Source organism: Zeugodacus cucurbitae, chromosome 2 (genome assembly GCF_028554725.1).
Source record: "Zeugodacus cucurbitae isolate PBARC_wt_2022May chromosome 2, idZeuCucr1.2, whole genome shotgun sequence".
NCBI classification, from domain to species: domain Eukaryota; kingdom Metazoa; phylum Arthropoda; class Insecta; order Diptera; family Tephritidae; genus Zeugodacus; species Zeugodacus cucurbitae.
Window position 1 is genome coordinate 63493719 of NC_071667.1, and position 24413 is coordinate 63518131.

The 24413-nt window shown below is 32.0% G+C and overlaps 4 protein-coding genes across 8 annotated transcripts; 2 read left to right on the top strand and 2 right to left on the bottom strand.

The window, feature by feature from the left end:
• Nucleotides 1-1331, top strand: Msed_2001 (probable enoyl-CoA hydratase echA8). 2 transcript variants are annotated; one of them, XM_054232734.1, is made up of 4 exons: nucleotides 1-19; nucleotides 84-170; nucleotides 227-1034; nucleotides 1104-1331. In XM_054232734.1, the coding sequence occupies exons 2-4, from the start codon at nucleotides 117-119 to the stop codon at nucleotides 1217-1219; spliced, it is 978 nt and encodes a 325-aa protein (XP_054088709.1). In that variant the 5' UTR covers nucleotides 1-19; nucleotides 84-116; the 3' UTR covers nucleotides 1220-1331. The 2 variants fall into 2 exon arrangements, with proteins under 2 accessions (XP_054088709.1, XP_011192925.2); XM_011194623.3 differs by lacking the exon at nucleotides 1-19 and having other exon boundaries at nucleotides 26-170.
• Nucleotides 1332-1600: 269 nt separating this feature from the next.
• LOC105218805 (probable enoyl-CoA hydratase) lies at nucleotides 1601-4425 on the top strand. 2 transcript variants are annotated; one of them, XR_008471638.1, is made up of 4 exons: nucleotides 1601-1803; nucleotides 1870-2634; nucleotides 2740-3089; nucleotides 3151-4425. XR_008471638.1 is itself a non-coding variant. In XM_011194622.3 (3 exons), the coding sequence occupies exons 1-3, from the start codon at nucleotides 1674-1676 to the stop codon at nucleotides 2919-2921; spliced, it is 1077 nt and encodes a 358-aa protein (XP_011192924.2). In that variant the 5' UTR covers nucleotides 1601-1673; the 3' UTR covers nucleotides 2922-4425. The 2 variants fall into 2 exon arrangements, 1 of the variants encoding a protein (XP_011192924.2); XM_011194622.3 differs by having other exon boundaries at nucleotides 2740-4425.
• Nucleotides 4426-4508: 83 nt separating this feature from the next.
• On the bottom strand, nucleotides 4509-24014 carry LOC105218803 (acyl-CoA Delta-9 desaturase). 3 transcript variants are annotated; one of them, XM_011194621.3, is made up of 5 exons: nucleotides 23892-24014; nucleotides 8112-8424; nucleotides 5677-6013; nucleotides 5413-5598; nucleotides 4509-5307 (listed from the first exon to the last, which is right to left on the bottom strand). In XM_011194621.3, exons 2-5 carry the CDS (start codon nucleotides 8401-8403, stop codon nucleotides 4989-4991), a joined length of 1134 nt encoding a protein of 377 aa, XP_011192923.1. In that variant the 5' UTR covers nucleotides 8404-8424; nucleotides 23892-24014; the 3' UTR covers nucleotides 4509-4988. The 3 variants fall into 3 exon arrangements, with proteins under 3 accessions (XP_011192923.1, XP_011192921.1, XP_011192922.1); XM_011194619.3 differs by lacking the exon at nucleotides 23892-24014 and adding an exon at nucleotides 16811-17097; XM_011194620.3 differs by lacking the exon at nucleotides 23892-24014 and adding an exon at nucleotides 9216-9348.
• LOC114803515 (uncharacterized) lies at nucleotides 5954-7818 on the bottom strand. The gene is made up of 2 exons (XM_029044593.2): nucleotides 7266-7818; nucleotides 5954-7194 (listed from the first exon to the last, which is right to left on the bottom strand). The coding sequence occupies exons 1-2, from the start codon at nucleotides 7581-7583 to the stop codon at nucleotides 6391-6393; spliced, it is 1122 nt and encodes a 373-aa protein (XP_028900426.2). The 5' UTR covers nucleotides 7584-7818; the 3' UTR covers nucleotides 5954-6390.
• Nucleotides 24015-24413: the final 399 nt, after the last annotated feature.

Genomic DNA, 24413 nt, shown 5'->3' on the forward strand with positions numbered 1-24413 from the left:
TGATAGTTTTTGACAACAGGTGTTAACATTTGTTTTTGCTTTCATTAACAATTAATTGTTATTTCTAATAAAAAGTTTTTTAGTTACTTATATAGAAATCTGGACTTAATCAGGAAATGGCAAACGTATTGAATCGATATGGACTTACCACCTTGCACAGGTTAATGATTGTAAGTTTAAAGATATTGTGTAACAATGTTTAAAGGATTTACGTTTATTATAACAGAAAAGATGTTTACGAAGAAGGCAAAAAGTGTCAACAAAAGCTATAGGATCGGATATCGTTGCGGAATCGTCTGTATTGGTTGATAAAGATGATCACATCACATTAATTGGTTTAAATCGCCCAGACAATCGAAACTCAATAAACGCGGATACGGCTAAGCGTTTAAGTGAGGCATTGACCGATTTTGAAAATGATAGAACTTCACCCGTAGCTGTAATTTATGGAATAGGAGGTTCATTTTGTGCTGGACAGGATCTAACAATGTTGGATAGTAATAGTAACAGTAAAGAGAATCTTAGTGCACTTTCAACTTATAAGACAATACATAGGCATTCACAAAAACCTATCGTATGTGGCATCAATGGCTATTGCGTTGGAGATGGCTTAGAACTGGCTATGTTTTGTGATCTTCGTGTTATGGAAAACACCGCAGTTCTAGGATTTTTTGGACGATTTACTGGATATAGCATTAGTTGCGGAGGGATAGCAAGATTACCAGCCATGATCGGGTACTCGCGATCATTAGATTTGGTACTAACTGGCAGACGTGTTAGTGGAAAAGAAGCACTACAAATGGGATTAGTAAATCGTTTGGTAGCAACAGGTACAGCTCTTGGACAGGCGGTTAATTTGGCATTTTCCATTGCGAAGTTTCCTTTAGAAGCATTACAAAAGGACCGTCAAGCTGTGTACAAAAACTGTTATGAACGAAGGAAAGGGTTGAGTGCTGCAATAACAGAAGAAACTACATCGATTAATAACAGCATTTTGAGTGAAATAAAGGAGGGTATAGCCAGATTAAAAGAAGGTGAGTAAAGTTACGTAAAGCAGTGCCGTGGAAGGAGGTTATTAAAATTTTGTTTTACTTTTGTTTTAGGAAAAACAGATTCGTGGCAAGTAAAGCCGAAAGTTATACCAGCTTGGGAACAAGAGGAAATTCTACATGAACAAAAATTTGCTTCGAATGAGAATATTATAGATATTAAAAGTTGAATCTTTATATCGAATATTGCTTTCGGAAGTATTAATATGCCGATTAAATATTAATATATCTCAAATAAACTAGAGTTCAATGCATACAAATATATAGATTCTAGAAAGATAATCACCTTGTTATGTAAGTTTGTAAGTCCTAGTACCATCCTGGAATTTTTCAGGGTACTGGGTTTAATGGGGTCGCTGTAGACTTGGAGAGGGCACAATAGACCACTGGTCGTAAATGCTTTCCTCAATATCCTATCTATCTACATATGTAAGTTCAAAGTGGTTTAGTTAACTGAATTAATTTTTTTAATAAACTGTTACTTTTATTTTTTATAATCCATTTGAACTAATAATCGAAATAAATTTTGTTATCTCTTTAGTATATTATTATCGATTATTTCGTGTTGTCTCTAAGATATTGAACATCCAGGTTAAAAATTTAATAGGACATAGTCAAATAATAATGAGTTTGTTTCGACATATTACTCAACATATAAACAAAAAAGGTATCACCGCCGTTCTCTCAACCGACTTTCTAAATGTTGGTTCTAGAAGTATCAGTTTTAGTAACCCAAAGCTAAAATCAGAAACAAGTAAGTTCTTTCGTGTTGGGAATGACATAAGTTTAAAATAAATAATAATATTTTTATACGATATAGGTGGTCCAACTGAGAAAAATATAATAGTAGACAAAGATAAAAATGTCACATTGATTGGTATAAATAGACCACAGGTGAGAAATGCAATTAATTCAGCCACTGCCACACAACTGTGTGAAGCATTTAATGCATTTGAGGCAGATGATTCATCTCCAGTGGCAGTTTTATACGGTATTGGAGGATCATTTTGTGCCGGTTATGATATTCTAGAACTTGGAAAAGATGGTGGGGAACAGGTTAGTATTGACATCCTAATGGCGCACGAAGGGTCAGTGGGACCAACTCGACGCCATATACATAAGCCGGTTGTATGCGGTATTAGCGGTTATTGCATTGCTAATGGTTTGGAACTTGCATTAATGTGTGATCTTCGAGTAATGGAAGAAACAGCTGTGTTGGGATTCTTCAATCGTCGTTTTGGAGTTCCCGTTATCGACGGAGGTACAGCACGATTGCCAGCATTGATCGGATTCTCCAGAGCATTGGATTTAATATTGACTGGTCGACAAGTATGTGCTGAGGAAGCTCTTTCTATGGGTGTTGTTAATCGCGTGGTACCGCCTGGCCAATCATTAATTAAATCTTTAGAATTGGCGCAAACACTTGCAAAATTCCCGCAAAGAGCTCTCAATCACGACAGAAATTCGCTATATTCAGCTGTTTTTGATGCAGCAAACTTTAATCAGGCTGTTCAAAATGAAGTTATGTACACATCCAAAGAAATTATTGAGGAAATGCAGCAAGGCATCAAATGGTTTATACAAAGTAAGTTAATTATATATACATACATACATACATATTGAGACTGAAATATAAAACTTAATAACAACGAAAACAATATTGAATAATTAATAATAATTTCTTGTTCAGCATTCAAATCCGATACCACACATTCGTGGTTAAAACGAGAAAAATCAATGGCTGATTGGGATGATAAACAATTGGCTGCCGCAGCTGAACAAAAGGAGCTTGAAAAACAAACAGCCGAAGCAGCGCGTTTGGAAGCTGAGAAGAAGGCGAAAGAAGCTAAAAAGACAGAAGGGAAAAAATAGCAAGATCAACAATAGTAACATCGCGCAAAAGCTGATAAGTGACCGATTTCCAAAAAATTTTGTATGATAAACTGAGTACCATGCTAATATTTAACTTTTGTAAATCACAAATAAAGATTTACATATTTGAATGAAAAATGCATTTTTCAACAAAAACTGTGACTATTGGTATGTAAATATTTCAGTAAACAAAGCAGGAATTATTACAAATATTTGTTCGTCTTTATAGTTTTTGCCTTCTACCTGACCATCATATCATAATTACGTACAGTGGAACTTTTTTAACTCGAATCACCATAATCCACCAAAAACTTCAAGTTAGACTTCGAGTTATAGAAATATTCATAAAAACATAATTTTTTCAAAAAGCTGTAAAATTATTCACAGTTTTATTTATTTACTTCGCAAAATCTTTTACTAAAATATGTGAAAACATGTATTTTGTAGTTTTGTTTGTTGCACTTTGCCATTTGACTCTTGACGTCTTTATCCCATGCTTTTGTTACATGATTTATGAAATCCATTACTGTAATATCAAAAAAAAAAAGTTCGATTTACGGAAGGAGATTTGTATGAAATTTGACTTCTATTGCCAATTCAAGACTTCGAGTTATGGAGAACTTAAGAAAGTTTGAGTTATGGAAGGAAATTTGTATGATATTTGATTTCTAAACGCTATTGCCAATACAAAAGTTCGAGTTATGGAAGTTCTACTGTATATGGAAACTTCAAAATTATTTTAACTCGAAAATTGTAATAGATTTATCAATTTAAAGAAATTTGCATTGATTTCACAAATCATATTTCAATAGAAATATTTAGTGTTCCTCGAGTTGTATAATGGCTAGTTGTTACCGCCATCATTAATATAAATATTTTGGTTTAGAAAGTGAAAATTACCAGTTTAAAACAGTTTTTGTTGGGGGTTTTAGTACGTTTTGGGTCATTACTGGCGATGTATTTTCCAAATATACTATTTATTGAGAATCTACAGCGGATTCTTGAGAAACATATTTACCTACTTAAGTACGTCAAAAATATGTACATATTGTGCATCATTAAAATGTTCCAAGCAAATACCACCCACGTTTATGTAGTAAAATAAATAAGATTAGGTTTCCTTTTTGTAATTATATTTGGTTCACATTGGCCATCATATATGTAAATAAAAATAATGGAATCACTTTAAGAATGTTAAAAAATAGTCGTTTGTATTTTTTAGTATTACTCAACAATTTATATGTAATAGTTTATATTTATATTTTTTAGAAATAACATATTTTATATAATATTATCTGTTTTTGTTTTTATAAATACTAATAACCCCATTTTTGGTAGTTTTTTTAATAGCGTGTGCTGTGTGGTGTTTAACGCATTAATTGCTTTATTTAACCATTTGCATTTAAAAGTTTTATAAACATTTCAATTTATTTATGCATTACAGAATTTTAACTTAGTAATAATCTGGCGGTTCTTTTTATATTTCTACATCAATTCGCTTGTATACTCCAATTATATGGTATCACTAGTGGGCATGACTGCATCAGATATTCGTTAAGTGTATACGCTAACTCCGAAGACGATTTGCCTCATTTATTTGATAAATGTATATGCTTATGTGCTAGCGTACAATTCTGAGATCACGAGACCCTCGGTATAAATAAATTTCAAGACACGTTATGGAAAAATTAATTAATACAATTATCAAATGATGGTACATAGTATGTTTGTATGTATACAAAAATTGATTAGCTATTTTACTTCATTATAATGATTTATTAGTTTACATTGCAAAAACAAAAGCGAATCTTGTTAAACTCTTTGATGCCATGCCATATTGTTTTTACGGTATTGTTTGAAAACTCCACACATTCACAACACTACATTATTCATATACAAGTTTTTGTATTTCTATAACCTAAGAGATGACTCGTTCAGCAGTCGGTCTCTATTAGTTTCGCTGATATTCACCCACACTAAATTTTCCAACAAATTTATCGTTGTCTTCTCACATACACACACGCTCACTTTGATCTGCCGCTCTTTGCTGGACCCTTCATATACATTTTATTCGGCTTTTTTGTGTGTAATTAACGCATCCGCCATTTCTTCTTTAGACTGATCCTGATCGCCCCAGCCCCAAGTGGAGTGTGTACCATCGCCCGTACGTTTAACACGCTTCTCGATAATGTCGCGCGACACCGTCTTTAGATCGTATGCCCAACCGATTTTGGCGAAGAAATCAATAAAAGCTGTGGTCAAGTTCAACGAATAATCACCGAGTTCAGCGGTCTTGTAATCCCATGGGAATACGTGATGATAGTTGTGCCATCCTTCACCGAATGCGAAGAAAGCTACTGATTTATTTTCGGCTGGATTAATAAATCTATTTATAGTGAATGAATAATAAAAAATAAAAATTAATATCTCGAACAAACAAGCAAAAATGTAAAGATTAAAGAATATTTTTTTTCTTCCTGTCTTTTTGTACCTGTCATAAGGTTGGCCACCAAATTTGTGGGCTGCGCTATTCACCAACCAAGTTACGTTTAAGGTGAAACACCAACGGAACATAGCAACAACAAACCACGAGTTGACGAATTTTTCATCCCAAGCGTACATCGGAATTAGAGTTGGTATCAAAAAGCATAGAATTGGCATCAAAATCATGTAATATCTAGGGTAAGTAACAAATTGATTAGTATGATTTTAGAAAACTAATACAAATAAAAATGAATGTGATGGTTTTACTTACTTTTTCTGGAACATCAAAACAGAGTCAGCACGTAGATCGGATAAGTCCATACCTTTACCTTTGGCTTTGACCTGAGGGTGTTTTTTGCACAACAGCCAGCCGATGTGCGAAAAGAAGAAACCACGTGTGGCATTATGTGGATCAGCATCCGTTTCGGAATATTTGTGATGCACACGATGGTCACGTGCCCAGTGATAGGCTGCATCCTGGAAGGCGATTGTGTTGAAGACCATTAAAATTACACGTAGTGGCCATTTAGCTTTGTAGGAGCGATGAGCCCAAAGGCGATGTGCTCCCGCGGTTATACCCAGTCCGGAGATAACGTATAAGAACAATGCTGCAAATGGGAATAATACAAAATACAAACATATGAGAATGCAATTTAACATAATTCTTTAACATAACAGTTACAAAGGAATATGGATAATATGGACGAGTAAAATGTTTGTGGATTTGCAGGAATAATATAATCTAGATATACGGTACTCTATTCTCCACAACACGTTTGAGTTAGAAAAAAAATCTTGTTAAGTGATGAATCTTATTCTCACTGTTTGTAATGATAACACTGTACTATTGCCTTGTTATTATGCATTTTGTTTAATTAGGATTTTCTTAAAATAAAGACTTATACTCACAAATTTGTCGTAAATATTTATATAATACAAGAATAATATTAAATATAATAAATATACAAATACATTGCAGACATGTTTACTTTATGTAAGAACGAGTGTAATCCGGCATTATAGATTTGAAAGAATGTTCTGAAGTAGCAGCGTACGCACTTGCTGTGTTCAATAACCGTCTAGATGTGAACGACTTCGTTATTTGATTGAGATTAGCTGTGTTTTTTCGTGCAGTTTGCATTTGTGCGATCGCATTTCCATTATGGAAGGTAGCTGCACGATTAGATATACCACTTTGAAAGCCTTGTACTGTCGTCGACGAGGAATGTTCAGTTTGCACGCCTTCCTCTCTTTCCTGATATTCTTCCATTACATTATTATCAATATTTAAGTTTTTTTCTTCACTTTGCTCTTGTAATGGTGGCGTTTCGACTATTTTCCGGACATCTACAATTTTTTTTACATCATCATTGATTTCACATATCTCCAGCGATGGGGTAGGTGTCACATTGGCTAGGCTAAAATCCATTGGTATGCTATTCATCGTGTCATTACTAATTACTTCAAATGGGTCTCGACAATCTCTAGAGAGTTGAAACTCTTGCAATTGCGTTAGCGGATGATCCAATGAGAAAAAGTCTTGAGAAATATGGGCTTTATTGAATTTCGCATTTGAATTGGCTTTCTGGTTATTCCGACTGCGTTGATTGTGTTGTCGTACGCGCGGAAGATATGCCCAACGACCGCAGTGACGTACTTGTTTATTATTGGTACGCATGCGCTTTCGCGCACGGTCAAATTCGTCGCCGGAAATAGAATCTTCGTCGCTGCAGCCTCGAGCTCGTTTCATATTAGGGTCTAAATTGCTGCGACTACATCGCCGTGGATTCTAATTGTAAGCAATAAAAGATATGTACATTGTTGTTGAATTTATCGAACAAAATTGACAGGTGTTCTTACATTGCCTCGAAACACACGACGGTCAGGAGTTCTTGAATTCGGCTGTGGGCCGGGTTCTGGTACGACGGCAGCGCATCGTCCAAGTGCATACCGATACATCCCATGTCTATCAATCAGACCAATCTCGCTAAGATTTTTTAATGACTTTTCCACAGCCCTATCAAGATTAGGAACTGGTACCAAGTTTCGCATTTGATGTTTGACTTGGTTGATTATTTGCGACATGACGATAACTTGATCACGATTGCCACCACTCAGAACACCCAGTGCCTTTAAAACATGTCGATTCACTTTCTTCGGTACATTGAAATGATCCATAGGAACTCTTTTTTGTTTTAATTTTTTTTGCGGTTTATTAAATCTCACAAATTAGGAGATTACACAAAAATTTAGCAAATACTACTAAAATGAAAAACAAAAAATTTTGCAACAGCACTAATATATTTTTTTGGAAACAAAAAACTAGTTTAAAAATGAAATGCTAAACGAAATTTTTTGTATAATTATTTCAATTTTTGACTGAAATTACTATTGAAACTTCGATGAGATTAAATTCCATTTGAGTTCATTTCATGAGTTGTTTTAGGCAATATAATAATTTCTACACAATGTCACAAATAAAAGCAAAACAAAATCTCCTTCTACATTAATTGTAATGCACTTAATGAAATGGAATTGCCTAATTTTGTTTAATATTTTTTAAGTAAAAACATCTATTCACCTCTCCTTGCATACAGGTGAACAATTTATTAGTTTCTTAATATTTATTTGGTTGAATAATGATTTTATGTGATGATAAATATTATTATTTATTTTATACTGTTAAAATTACATTTGTTTACTTACCGAGAGTGATAGTTTGCCATTTGGCTGAGGTCAACATCAGCCACAGGCCATATACAGCAGCTAAATGTACGTAGACGAATGCGATTATATTGCGCCAAACCAGCTTGAGTCTTCGTTTTTCAGCTTTCTTCAATATTTCAATGTCCTTCACAAGGCCACCATCATAGGTTTCCGCATCCTGTTCGAAGAGTACACCTGTGGAGTTATCAGTCAGCGATTTCGAATCATCACTCTCTCCGTTAACCAAAGAGTTGGTTATCGATTGTGTATTTGCTGTAGCATTTGGTGGCATGTTTATTTATTACCAAATTTACTGCAATTAAGATAAAAATAATTATAATTATTACATAATGTATTTGTAAAAGAACAAAAGTACAATTGAATACTGAATAACTTTTCAAATTTTACATATCCCTATATACAATAGTATTAAACTTTTTAAAGAAGCATTTACTGGTGTTCGTCCAACCAAGAACAATAAATTCCAAATACATAATTTGCATTATTAAAAAATTATTTCACCTCACCACAATAAATGTATGTACAATAAGTAATGTCACTGATGTGTTTAGAAAAAATCAATAGAACTATGAATGTGGAACAAAAGCCTACATATTAAAGAATTAAAGAAGTATTAATCTCTCTATGATGAAATTTTCAAACCGATGACATTTATTTAGACGTAATAACGCTATCACGTACGCCGTGAAAATGCAACAGTGAAGGATACACCTGTGAAACACCTTTGGTAATTATCACACTGTGCTATGACTTGCAAATATTCATATTTATTTTTAAATTATTCTCCTTGTCTGGGGAATCACCAAATATATTAACAATTTGATTAGAATAAGTAAGTAAACAAATGTGCTGAACCCTTTGACTTAGCGGTTTATGAAGGTTTTATATGAGCACGTCTTATTGGCTACAAGTTGTAATAAGCGAATAGCAGCAATAAAAACAAATTCACTATACTTATATAGGGATATGCATGTCTTTAACAAATATTTTAATTTGAATTAGGTTCAATTGTATAAAATTTAATTTTTTATGGAACTGAGAAATACGAAATATAACATTTCACTAATTATAAAACTCACAAACCTAATAATAAATTATTTTTGCAAATTATTTTTTTTTTCACTTATCCTTCACGATTTTTTATGTTACGTCTCTCGTGTGTCACGTTTCAAATGAACTCAACGACTGGTTAGCTAAGGCCACAATGTATTTCAAAAAAATTGTGAGAGTATGGACTCATTTTATACGCTCATTCTCATAAGAAAGCTCTACAAGAAAATCTGCAGGTGGGTGGTAGAGAGCACCTGAGAGAACTATCAACAATCAAAACTGTTTTATGTAGACAAATGCATACATTTTCGATACAAGTATAGAATTTTCATGCGCCTTTCTGCAAACGAATAAGAGATAGCAAAATATATGTGTGTGTGTGTATATACGTGTTCATATGTTTCATCTTAAGGTCAAGGCCTTTCAACTTTGTACGCAAAATGAATGTGAAGGTTTAATATTAGTAGTGTCTTTAGAATGCGACTATACTCAAAGTTAAAAACTAAGTATCGAGCCTTGACACATAGTGTATACATACATATATGTATATATAAATATGCATGCACGGTAATAAATTATAAAGTAGATATGTATGTATGTATGTGTATGCAAAAAATGATGAACTGCTAATAAAGTATAAGGAAATGAATTTTTCATACTTGTAATTAAAATTACGTTAAGGGCGAACCAGAAATATATGTATGCATGTGGGTATTGTAGTTCTTAAAGCATTATGCCGTCATGCATGTATAAATATTATAATTTATCAATATTAGGCGTAAAAATTATGCATACATATGTACATTTGTGAGGAGAGACTATACATATGCATAAGAAATACATATGTATATGGAGCACTAACAGCCGGCAAACAAGTGGCGGATACACTCATAAAAAGCGGACTTGCTCTTTGAGAGTAAAAGCGCTATTTCACTTTGTAGAGAATTCGCACCAGACATCTGTTTCTTCATGCCAGTGATAGGCAATGGAATAATTTATTAAACCTTATTCAGTTTCCTTACACTTTTCACTACAAAAAATTGACAATTGTCATAAATGATGAAATAACTGATCGCATCTTGTCTATTTCCATGTCAACGTTAATCGAAGTGATAGTTGATTCGCATATGTACATATATATATATAAATATATATAATATCAATTTGAAAATAAAATAAGTACCTACTTTAGTTTCCATCAAAAGAGTACTTTGTGCATATTGGTAACCCGAAAGATAGCTCTCAAAATAGCGTCAGCCAACCGGCGAATCGAGTTGCTGTGCGTAAATATCACGCGATTCTGGCGTGAGCCGATGTTGGCGCATACTTTTACGAAAACAAGTCTATATTACAGACACACAAACAATTATATGTGCAAAAACATACACGTGGTATGGATGTTTATGTTTGAAAAAAATTAGTTATAATACATACAAATATTTATGTAAAACAAAAAAAGTTTTGCAGAGAAAAGCTTGGCGCGGGTCCAAAAAATCAGTTACTTACTTATTATCACACAGTCATTGCTTCAGTTTGCATGGTAATTACTTGAAGCAAATGCAGTTCAGTGAGAATTAGCTTTGCTCTCTATTATAAATAGCATATCGCAACTGATGTAGAGAGAACTTTTATTCGTATTACCTTGGTAATGAACTAGTTTGCACTGCTGTTATCAAAGACTTAGCGATTGCGACATATATTTATAGAAAATTGCACTGAGCTAATAGTATTATCACAACTCGACGCACTATGTCATAAGCGTTCTTCGAAAAGGAATGGAAATAAATTCAATAACCTTTTTTTTTTTGAAGTAGCCACAATAATATTATAATTGCCATACTTTAATATTTCTTAATTCAAATAAGTGTTCCTTGTTCCTGTCATCTATAACCTTAGGTGAATAAGCAACAGGTCTTCTTACTATCCACTTAATTCATACATGTACATATGTAACTATATTGTATGTAGAGACCGACCGGCCACAAAAGTAAGCATCAGCATCGGTATCGGCATCGGCCATATTTGGCCGATTCTTTCTACTTCCTTCGGATTACACTAAAATACTTTTTTTTACTTATTTGATTTCTTTAGAGCATAAAATTTTAATTCTTCTGTTTACCATATAAAATACAGTGAATCACATTTGACTAAACTAACAATTCATTATGGTAATAATTTAAGTCTAGTAAAAAGAAATTCAATAATTTTGCATTCATGAAAGGTTTTATTTAGCATTGCTAGAAACATTCGATTTATGTCAAATATGCACAGTTTTGTTTACAGTTGTTAAGATTTTGAAGATAATGTCATAAAGCCACTATTACAGAAGCTTTCGTAACTATTTTTAAAAGTTTGCCATAGACAAGGTCACGTAATTATCACTTGGTGCTGGCCTGGACTATAGGGTGCATTGAAAAGAACCTCCCAAACAAGCTTCCGAAGTTTCTGTGGCGTCACTATCACTATTTGCCGCCTTTCACAATGCGAGATATAAATGACAAAAGTCATCTCTTTGAAATTAACTGATTCTTTTTACGAGACCTACTATTTTCGAATATTGGCCTTAATGCTCATATTTGTCCTTAAGGGGCTATACCAGTATAACCCATGAAAAATTAAGCGATTTTAGTGAATTTTTTTAAAGAAAGTACTCGATCGAATGTTTCGAAGTTTTTTGGACATAATAAGGTGTACTTTCAACTATATTTTAAGATTTTTATTTTACAAAAATTTTGAAAAATAAAGGAGTTATGGGCTGTCTTGGGAGGTGCCAAAAAAAGTTCCCCAACTGCTGTCATGATTCCGGCCGAATGAGTAACTGAAACACAAAAATTGAAAAATGTTATTAAAGTTGAATATATTCCCTATACAATGACCTACAATAATTGAAAAATATCAAATATTAACAAAATGGCGTAGTTCTGAAAAAAATTAGATTTTTTAGGTAAAAAATTGTCGTTTTTTAAATGCCAAATTGACAATCTGCGCCAATTACCGTGGGATCAGCCTCCTAAATATCGCATACAAGGTTCTATCGAGCGTACTGTGTGAAAGACTAAAGCCCACCGTCAACGAACTGATTGGTCCTTATCAGTGTGGCTTTAGACCTGGAAAATCGACAACTGACCAGATATTCACCATGCGCCAAATCTTGGAGAAGACCCGTGAAAAGAGGATCGACACACACCACCTTTTTGTCGATTTTAAAGCTGCTTTCGACAGCACGAAAAGGAGTTGTCTTTACGCCGCGATGTCTGAATTTGGTATCCCCGCAAAACTAATACGGCTGTGTAAATTGACGTTGAGCAACACCAAAAGCTCCGTCATGATTGGGAAGGACCTCTCCGAGCCGTTCGATACCAAACGAGGTTTCAGACAAGGTGACTCACTATCGTGAGACTTCTTTAACCTGATGCTGGAAAAAATTATAAGAGCTGCAGAGCTAAACCGAGAAGGTACAATCTTCTACAAAAGTGTACAGCTCCTGGCGTACGCCGATGATATTGATATCATCGGAAGCAACAACCGCGCCGTTTGTTCTGCTTTTTCCCGCATGGGGAAGGAGGCGAAGCGAATGGGTCTGGAGGTGAATGAGGACAAGACGAAATATCTCCTGTCATCAAACAAACAGTCGGCGCATTCGCGCCTTGGCTCCCACGTCACTGTTGACAGTCATAACTTCGAGGTCGTAGATAATTTCGTATACCTGGGAACCAGCATCAACAATACGAACAATGTCAGCCTCGAAATCCAGCGCAGAATAACTCTTGCCAACAGGTGCTACTTTGGACTGAGTAGGCAATTGAACAGTAAAGTCCTCTCTCGACGAACCAAAATCAAGCTCTATAAGTCGCTTATCATTCCCGTCCTGCTCTACGGTGCAGAAGCTTGGACGATGTCAACATCAGATGAGACGACACTAGGAGTTTTCGAGAGGAAAATTTTGCGCAAGATTTATGGTCCTAAGAACATTGGCAACGGCGAATACCGCAGACGATGGAACGATGAGCTGTACGAGTTATACGACGACATTGACATAGTTCAGCGAATAAAAAGACAGCGGCTACGCTGGCTAGGTCATGTTGTCCGAATGGACGAAAACACTCCAGCCCTGAAAGTGTTCGATGCAGTACCCGCCGGAGGAAGCCGAGGAAGGGGAAGGCCTCCACTCCGTTGGAGGGACCATGTGGAGAGCGACCTGGTTACACTTGGGATCTCCAACTGGCGCCGAACTGCGAAGGAGAGAGAGAGATGGCGCATTATCGTCGATTCGGCTATAACCGGCTAAACGGTTGCAACGCCAATCACAAATTGACAATTTACAACAAATCAAACAGATCGTAGGTCATTGTGTAGTAAACATATTCAAGAATACTCAGTTTAAATTTGCAGCCAATCGGTCAATTTCGCATTGAGTTATGATGTCAGCAATTTTGTGAAAAGTCGTTTCGAGAAAAACGCGAATAGTCGAAACTATAGCGGCTTATACCTGTGAGCGATTGCTCTTTGGAACGCAGCAATTCAAAAACTATTCAAGATACGACCTAACCGCTTTCACAGGTTATTTTTGAAATTATAAACTATCGAATAAGCACCGAGTTATGAAAATGTTACACAAGTATACCCCCTTAAAGGAAAAAAGCTATATTGCTGATTGTTGATTGCTGATTCGCTTTGAGAAAACGCGAATAACTTCTTTGTTCTATCTCTATCAACTTATATCTTATAATAATATTATAATTTATTTAGTTTTAAATATTAATTAAATGAATAAACAACTTCATATTTACATATGAATTGAGTTGTTTACTTATTTTGTGATGTTATTTGTCTTTGTTTTTATTTTGTTACTATACTAATTTACTAAATAAAGTTGTTGATGAAAGAATCGGCATCGGCATCGGCATCGGCCAAAATTTTGGTATCGGTCGGACACTAATTGTATGTACCGTAAGTATATGCTCCGCTGTGAAACACTTGGAAAAGCGTCAAAATAGTATAAATTTATTTAAAAAGTTACTTCATTGAAACATGGATATTTTCTATAAATAACCCGAATATAAATATAAATTTAATTGAATATTTATATTTATTTATTTGTACTTATATATTTTTTTAAAAGTATTTTTAACTAGAATCCGACCAAAATATTTCTAACGGGACGTAAAAAAACACCAGTTGTCTGATTAGTTGTGTTTGTAGATCATACTAGTTGGAAGTAGTTTATAACTAGTTTATTTGTCTGCATAAAAAGAATTCGTACATGTAGTATATGTGGAATTAAACACATAACCCTTGTTCTTTAGAGCATAATTATATGCAAATTTTCACTATTAGTTAGTGTTAGTTTAGAATGAAATGCTTCTGGTGAATGCTGCTAAAACGACTGATTTAAGTACATTCCAGTTACGTATACAGACTAGAATGGAATATTTTTTCAGGTTGTTATTATTTTCTAATGTCGCATTTAACAATAAAACTCGAGCTTAAAGAATAATGACACGTCAATTATATTACGACCTATTAACTTCAGATTTTTTCAGTTATTAAGCTAGGACATTTGCAATTCAAAAACAAGTGAATCATCTAAAACATTTTTATAGACATTATGACTCACAATATACCGATATATACTATACATTATATATTATATAGTAATTATAATAAATCTTGAAATAATACAATAAACTTTCCAGAAACGCTTTATTTGCGTAACGGACCCAGATATGAATATAGTAAGTATAAGTAAATATATCAAAAACCGAAATACTCTCTCTTGGTTAGAAGTGGTAAAGATTAAAACCACAAAAACGTGAGTAGCGATTTAGGGTTTTATGGGAGATATTTTTGTTTGTATAAATTATTGAAAAATTAATATTTTCCAAAATTTACGTGTCTTGTCTAATACTTTTTAATGCCACAATATATTTTATTTTGCCGCAAAACTTTGATTAAACCTATATTGGCTTTGCGTTCTAAACTTTGCTGTGATTGAGTATAATGAAATCAAACAATTGAAATTAAAAGTCATTATACTAAGTTAATTTATTTATCACTATATAAATATGCGAATATATCGTCAGAGGCCTCGTACATGACTATAGGAGCTTTTAATCATGGTATAGATAGCCATAAATATTTTTATATAGAGCGCATGCAGCTTAATATATACGTCTTTGGAACACAAATTTATATATTTTATTTCCTTTATCACCGATATGTAATTTAAAAAATGAAAAAAGGCGGGGTTATACTTTGATCGCCAGCATTTAAAATTGTATACAAATAATTTGCATAAACTACGAGCAGACGAACTTTCAACTTGATGTAATCAATTTCCGGATTGAAACGCATTTGGAATTAGATCTGTTTTCAACTTAACGTCATTTAAATATAATACGTATACGTGCAACAAACGCGTACGTACGTTGGGAGGTACATACGTATATAAATTAATACAAAGTGCTGCCCGCCATCAAGGGATCAGATATCAATGAACTGCTTGTGAATATTTCCTCGACAATGCTGTATTTTAAATGGGAGTTCCATTTGCATGCCTGCTATGCAATGCAAATTTCTTTTAAACCAGGCATGCGCCCATTTATTAAGTTTAACATATATAATCATGTATGGAAGCCATACTTTGGAGTTGTAAATGCATAATTTACTTAAAAGTTGCTTCACAAAGCAAATATTTTAATAGTTATTTTGCATAAAATAATGATTGGCCGTTTTATAAAAGAGGACGATTTATAAACTTAGCTTGTAAAAGCCTTTTGAGGAATAATGTTAACTTTTATGATTATGTTAATTTCCATTCTAAAAAACTTGCATTTTGAATATTGTTTTAAGTGCGTAGAATAAATTAGTAATTCAAACTTCATTAGAATCAATTAATTTTAGTTGCTGGAATTTTGCTTAATTATATCTTGAATTTTTGATATTCTATATGCCTAATGTGCCTATATTCATTAAATCTTAAATAAAGAAAAATAATATTATAATAATTTTGCACTAAAAATCACCGGTTTGAGGACTAGTGCATATATAATTGTTAGACAGAAGATAAAAAAATTATTTCAAAAAGCATTAAGTGTTAAAATGGTAGTTTGCATAGCTTAGAAAACATAAGTACATGCATATGTACATACGTACATTTACATACAAAAGTGTATGCAAACATAAATATATGTATGTATGCATTTACTAATTTAAATAATTTAAGACACCTTGAAAATTTGTGTCTGCGTGCTAATGACAATCGAGAAACGGAGAAAACATATTCTCCTTGAATTTTGACGTGATGCTGCAGGCAAAACTGGTTGCTGAGAATTGCAGTGTTTCTGGTACACAGAAAGAACTATTGTTGTATAATCACAGCAAGGTATCACAGTAAATGGATAGAAAAAATTAACCAACAAAGCGTATACATTGTCTATACAAGTTACAAACAAAAAGATGTATGTATGTACATAGTATGTGAAAAGAAAATTTCAAAAGAATATGAGAATATTGAAAAAGCACACTCGCGTTGGTTTTTAAAGCATGTATTTTTAAAAATCCTCAATTAATTTGACTTCAAATAGTTTTCATTTTAAATGTTTGCGCTCCCTTAACCAACTACTAACCTTTCTTAGATTCCACGGAAGAAAATTTATCACAAGTTTATTTGCTTCTATACTTCTTTTCCACGTTCGAGCACTTATTTATCCACAAATTGACTTTTATGCAAGTGCTTATATTGAAAATTTTACACTTTATATTATTTTGTGACCAATTGGAAAACACTCCCGGTGTTTGAGTGTAATTCCGCAATTTCAATACCACGACTGCTTTGAAATTTTACCAGTCGTCCGTACTATTCGCGACTTCTGCTCGCACTGATCTTGTCCAAACGACGTATGCGCCTTTAGACAGCGTTTAGGTTTGCAGTCGTTTAATAGATCTATCGACGCGTGTTCTCGTTTGCTTTGGGCGCTTTCTGCATACAAGCGCACAGCATGAGACGTAATGAGAAAATCAGCAATACAAAAACAATATAATACCTATGTGTACTTATATATGTATCTTCATACCTTCGCAACATGCGATTCTGGTCTATAATATGTACGTAGTTATGGCGTTCCCAGAAGTTCTCAAATGTGTCAACGATTATGTGTTCCATACCTTATCTCATATGGAAAAATATAATATAAATATTGCATTAGCATTAATCAAATTATTAGTTGCTATTTAAGGTTTTTTTTTGCAAATATCATCACTGAGTCAATCGATGATCGTGTGCTAAATCTTCCATATGTACATACATGCATATGTATGTATATAATTTCACGGTCAAAGGGGATAAACAAATTACGATGCGTAGAAATAGTGGCATGTTTAATTCCATAAATCTGTAGATTAATTCGGGAATCATTTGCTTATTTTAGAGTAATCTTTTGACTATTATCAACATGCACTTTTTAATGCACGTAACGATGTAAATAGCAAGAGATTATATTCGCGAGAGTTTTGTGATAGGTGCATCATATATGTAAACGCTTTTTGTTTCTAATTTATGTATATTATAACCTCTTCTAAAAATTTATAGCAAAACACAACATAACTAACTGTAATAAATTCTGGAAATTTGCTATGTCACAATCTATTAAGAATAGATTGATTATGTTTAGCCGAATGAGATTAGATTAGATTGGAAACGAGATATTCGCTGCGATCTGTAGTTTTTGTGTCCCTCTGTTTACAAGTTGTTATCCAATACCAGCACATTTTGGAATCTTAAAAATCTGCTTAAACAAAAGAGGTAAAGTGGTATCTATGCGGATAAAACGATCTCAAAAATTGCTTTTTCTTCTTACAATCGTAAAACCATACAAATGATCGCCAGTTCTACAACTAAGTGGTTCGCCATTTACTTATATCTTATAATAATATTATAATTTATTTAGTTTTAAATATTAATTAAATGAATAAACAACTTCATATTTACATATGAATTGAGTTGTTTACTTATTTTGTGATGTTATTTGTCTTTGTTTTTATTTTGTTACTATACTAATTTACTAAATAAAGTTGTTGATGAAAGAATCGGCATCGGCCGATTCAGATTCAGGCCAGTAATGGAAAATTCGCCACCAATATTTTAATCGTTTGTTATGATCGGATCGGGCACCAAGTTAGGTCAGGTCAAGGAGTAGATCTCCGCAACTGCAGAGTCTCACTTAAACAGCTCCGACAGTTCTTTGTTGAACCCAAATACTCCTATCAGATCGCCAAGACCCTCATGATTCGACAAAACGCTTGGACTTTATTGCAAAGTTCTTAAGTGGGCTAATGTCGATTCCAGCCATTTCGCTGAGTTCGACAAAGGTATGCCTACTAAGATGTTTTAACATAACCAATGCTGGATAACAGGTACCAGGAAATTGAATTTTATTGTGATTAGTTAATAAGAATACAAAGCAAATATTTACAGAAAAATTAGTTCATAATATCTATAGTAAACAATATTAATGTTTAAGATTTCGTTTGCCACTAAATTGACATTTTCCAAAAAAAAAGTTGTATAGTACATATACAGTTTAATTGGAAATAATCAATTTTATCAATGCCAAACTGCAATATATTTAAAATGCATTGTTAAGAATCTGAAGCAATTATATTATTAAATATTTACCTAAACAGTCATACATTTTATTTTTTACTAGTAATTATTATTTTTTAAGTTTGTGAGTATTGTTAAATATTTTCTTCGTGGCTTAAATACTTCCTTCTTCAACTTGTGCTACTGTACTAATAAACCAATTTTATGGGTACAATATAATTTCTAATATTATCACTATGCTTGGTTATTTATTACACACTAATTTTTACCTTTGGCTTATTCTTGACTGGTGATAAAAATACCTATGAGATTTGGCTGGATTATTCCCAATAATGATAATAGCTACTTTTAGTAATTTATATTAAGTTCAATAGTACAACAATAATCAGTAATTATTTATAAACTCTATATCTCTCTATACGTCTATGGCCAAGTATGGGCATCAGATTAATATTATTATTTACAATGAATACTATTTTTTAATTTTTCTAAAAACCTTCTTTAAATTTAAGTATGGAAATTCTGGTGATTTTAAGTTAAATAGCAATCATTTGATATTCTCCTAACGGGAAATTTTATTTTCTTTAAACCGCCTATAATTCAATTTCAGTTGGCTTCCAATTTTATAAGAAGGATTTTCGTGATCGGAATTTATGAATATAAATTGCATCCTTAAATATTCGTATATGCTTTTCTGATCAAATTTGGGAAACTTATAGAGAGCATAACAGTTTTTATTTCTGTCAGCTTTATATGTGTAAGTATATTACTGTTGTCATATAGATCATAGGTATTTGAAATTGACACGACCATATGGAGACATTACATGCAGGTATATATACGATTACACATTTGGTTCGAATTCCATAAGTTTATAGGCTGAGCGGCCGCAAGACTGGCAGTATTCGATCACGTGTTACGGAAATAGCAGTTTATTTATTTATAAACGGAATTCCATATCTACTTACAAACCATATATATTATTATGATTATTAAAAATATCTAATTAAATGATAGTAGTGTGATAACGTCGACATAAACCCATACAATTATTATTATTTTTATATTTACTTCTTAATTAAATCAAATAATGCATTTTTAGTATGTTTTATTTTTGAATTTTAATATTAACTTGGTTCTTTGTTTATTTTAAATTGTTATATATTTACAGAAATGATATTGAGGACTATGATCGTAACGTTATTTTTATACTCTTGCAACATGTTGGTGAAATCGCATAATAACCACACCCATTTTCCATACAAAGTTTGTGTAAACTTTTAAATGAGTGTTAATTCACTAACGAAAAACGTCGGAACTACTAATTTAAAGATCCTTTAATTAGGGTGCCCACTAAATGGCTAAAGGCACATTTTCAATACAGTGAATTGAAATTATTTTCACTTAATTATATAATCTATTTGGAGATGAGAAAGAACGGCTTGATAGTGAGGTTTACTACTCCGGATTGAATTTAAACATTTTATCACCTGCGATGGAAGTTAAAAAGGAAATAGTTAGTACTGGACCAATAGGTCACTTGACCAAAACGGACAGAACAACATTATAGAATTAGATTGTGAAAATATTAACCCGATATTGCTTAGTTTGGTGAAAATCAAAATCAATTGTCGTTGGTATAATCCGTTATGTTGATTGAACGATTTTTTGTGCCAATTTTGGAGTACGTATTATATTCTAAATCAATGAATTCGATATACACCTTTATATTCTATGAATCAAGTCAAAAATAATAATCAATTAAAAAAGAATCACCAGGGAGATAGTTATCTTAATGTACTTTTAAAAAAATATTGAGTAAAACAAACTTTGACTTAAACAACAGACAACTCCTGCTGTTGATAACAAAAGTCAAAGTATTCTGATTATTAGTATTCGAATTATATTGCTCTAGCATTTTTTACACTGTACAACTCTCGGCTGGGTATTGTACTAAACTAATTTTTTTCCGGGAGATTGAGTCGTAAGTAAAAAAAGTATATTAGTAAATGAGCGAAGTTAGCCTCCAAAATCGAATTATTTGACTTCGATGTTCGAAAAAAAGGATTTTTTAATTATTAATAATTATTGGAAATAGTTACTAAAAAAATCCAAAATATGGATACATTTTCCTCTTAATTTACCCATCCCAGAATTCTTCAATTTATAAAATTTTAATATTTTTCGAAGATCTAACTTTGACGCTTCATGGCATTTTCCTTATTGGAGGTTGGACGAATAGTTTAATACTCCATTAAATGTAGAAAAATGTTAATTATATTCATATTTTGGATTTTTTTGTAATTATTAATAATAATTTTCTATTTAAATACTTTTTTCGAACTTCGAAGTCAATTATTTCGATTTTAGAGGCTAAATTCGCAAACGGCATCCTTTTTTACTTGCAACTCAATCTTCCATAAAAAATCGTTTGGTCCAATAGCAAGAAAAAGGTCGATTTTGTCGTATAGTGTTATATTTACTTAATTTAAATTTTTTGCTCTTTAAATTGGGAATGTGTTTTATTTTGCGAGTGCAATTTTTGAATGAAATCACGCCTTGGATGGATGATTGACCCAGTTTTACGTGACTTACAATTTAAAAAAAAAGTTCTACCATTTTTTTGTGTCACCTGGGTGATTTGACCATAACATGAAATGTGTTTATTTTACTTTTTCTATAATTTGAATTTATATCTCGACTGGAGTTAGTATCAAATAACTTCCACATATACATAAATATTTAAATACATATACTTATGTATATTTTTCTGAATTGAGATTCACGGAATATCTTCATAGAAACAGAAATATCAGCTACATGCCGTAGCTTTCAGAACGATGCGTACTATTTTGAAGTATCTTAATTCGCGATTTTTAACTCCTTATAAAAGTAATTGTTAACGCTCGTTTTCATAATTAACTTTTCCTGACCAAATAGGTAATTGCTTTCCATTCGCATGTTAAGTGTATAAAAATCGAATATCCATATATTTTATATAATAATATTCTTATACAAAAACAAACACTTTTTTTAGATGATATTACAGTTACATTACTAGGTACTTGCAAATTGATAACAAATATTGACCTTTTGCAAATAGCTCGGTTGAAAGTACAGATATACTTCCAGAATAACACGCATTTAAATTTTTAAACATAGCAGCGAATGTGAAAAAATCTTCACTCAATAGTAGAAAGTCTATCAAAATTGGCATAGTAATTTATATGCACCTACATAATTGCCATTTATACAATATTTTTACATTTTAATATTAAAATGGAATCCCATTTTGATGTCCGTATAAGCCATAACTTACTCTGAGCTGGTTGGTATTGCAGATAAGCAAAATTTAACCATTGCCACGACCGGAAAATGCTTCTAATAATCAAAATATAGTGTGGACACAATTTAACTTAAGTTTGGCAGAAGGGATTATAGTGAGGAAACTCATGTGGTTTAATTCTTTTTAAGTTAGCCGTCTAATGTACATATTTTCCTAACTTCTAAAGCAATTTACTGTAGAGTGTGAATAAGAATGAAATTAATTCTAGTAATCATTTTCTAGTAATAATACGAACTTTTACTAAAAATAGATAAACTCAGTTTTGTAATTCTCCTAGTCCCCATATATGAACGTATTATTATAATTTTGGAATTACTTTAGTTTTAGGCCAAATGTGTAAGAGTTAACCCGTTCTAACTAATATAAAGACTTAATAATTGATGATCTAGGCTAATTCCGCAAATTATAACCAAAAATTGGTATGAATCTCAGTTTTGTTACTAATATGTCTACTAATCTGTAGTTGTTAATTAAAAATAAAATAATTTATGTATTTATTTAGGTACATAACATTTTATAAATGTATGAGCATTAATCTCAAAATTGATTTCTTCATATAATACACATACAAGATTAAGAAATTATGCTGATATATTATACACATATATGTATGTATTTATGACTTTTAATTGTGCCGTGAATGTATTATGTGTCTGCATGCATCAGACGTGTGCCGCGTGCCTTTGTCAATTATTTTCATAACTGTTGATAAAGCAAACTCAAAATATATACATAAGTGTAAAAATAAACACAACACACACAGCCTGTCACCTCACTTTATAGAATCTTTTAAGATACGTGCATGAGTTGTCATTTACCCTTAACCTTGAATGTATCAATAATAAGAAGTTCTAACTTGTATTAATTTTGAGAACTCTCCCTTTCAGGGATTTCATCTTTAGACAAAACTCAGATGTTCGATAATGTGTAAAATTTCTTTCTTTCAATGAAAGAATTCAGTTTTGAAGAATTATTTTATTATAAATAATTCGGATTTATAAATATAGTATATTTTTGTAGATTTGATTTTTTTGTTACTGTTATTAAACTGTCAACTCTTCAAGCTACACAGAGATGAAGCAAGTTTATTTTGCAATAAAACTAAACATTTGAATTCATAAACAATAAATAGTAATTTACAGAAACAAGGATTTTATGTAATAAAAACAATAAATAATTATACATATTGATAATACAAAATCGTACACTTACAATGAATACAAATTTCTCAAAATAAAATGAAATACATATGTATGTATTTTAATTGAATTGATTGAAGAAGAATATGTGCAAATAGTCCCAGCAACTAATATAAGTTTAAACTTATTTTTTGCCTTTGGAATGAAATTTTAAAAGTACTAGTGTCTTATCTGTTCCATGCTACTTTAATATTTAATTCATTCAATGTCAGTGAACTTAGTATTTAAACCACGTTTGGTTATTTACATATACTCCTATAAAATATTTATTTTATATACATTTGTAGTTACCAATACTTTTGACTCTCAGTTTATAGTTAAATTTGTTATATGTAATGTTAATTTGTAATGCAAATTTCCGAACCCAACAGTTGGAAATGTAACCGGAAAGACAAGAATACATCCGCTCCTTGCCGGTAACTTTGACAACATTTTCGAAAACTTTATTTGAAGTTGCAAAAATATGAAATACATACATATAAGTTATTGCAGCATGTCGAAATTATTAAATTAAATTGGGAAACTTCATCTTGTTCTGGCTTCTGAAGAAACATACTAACCAATAAAAGCAAAAATCCAATGGGAGTTATGTCCTTAGGTTATTTTGTTACTGCGCAATATTTTAAATTACTTTAATTTTTAAGTTAAAACGTTTGCCAAGTTTATTTGAAATTCACAAACTAATTATTTCTTATCCACAAAAGAATAACAAACATCTGTTTTCATTGAAATGACTCGTCTCCGACAGGACTTTGGCGTTGCCAGCAGTCGCAATATTTATTATTCACAAATATTTCGTCGCTGGTTTCTTGTAAATAGCAGTTGCATCCAATATTTATTTAAATTTTTTTAACAAAAATTTAATTTGATTATTTACATGTAGTATTTATTTGTTTTGGTACTTACGGTATAAACATTTTTATGTTATAAACCTAATTTCCCATTATTGCAGAATTACCCTAATTTAAAAAAAATGGTAATCCCGCGATTTTGCGGTATAAATTAAAAAGCATATGCACTTGTCATTCTAATTAGATTTTCCAAAGTTTCAAAGTGATTAAGAAGATTATAATCTTTTAAAA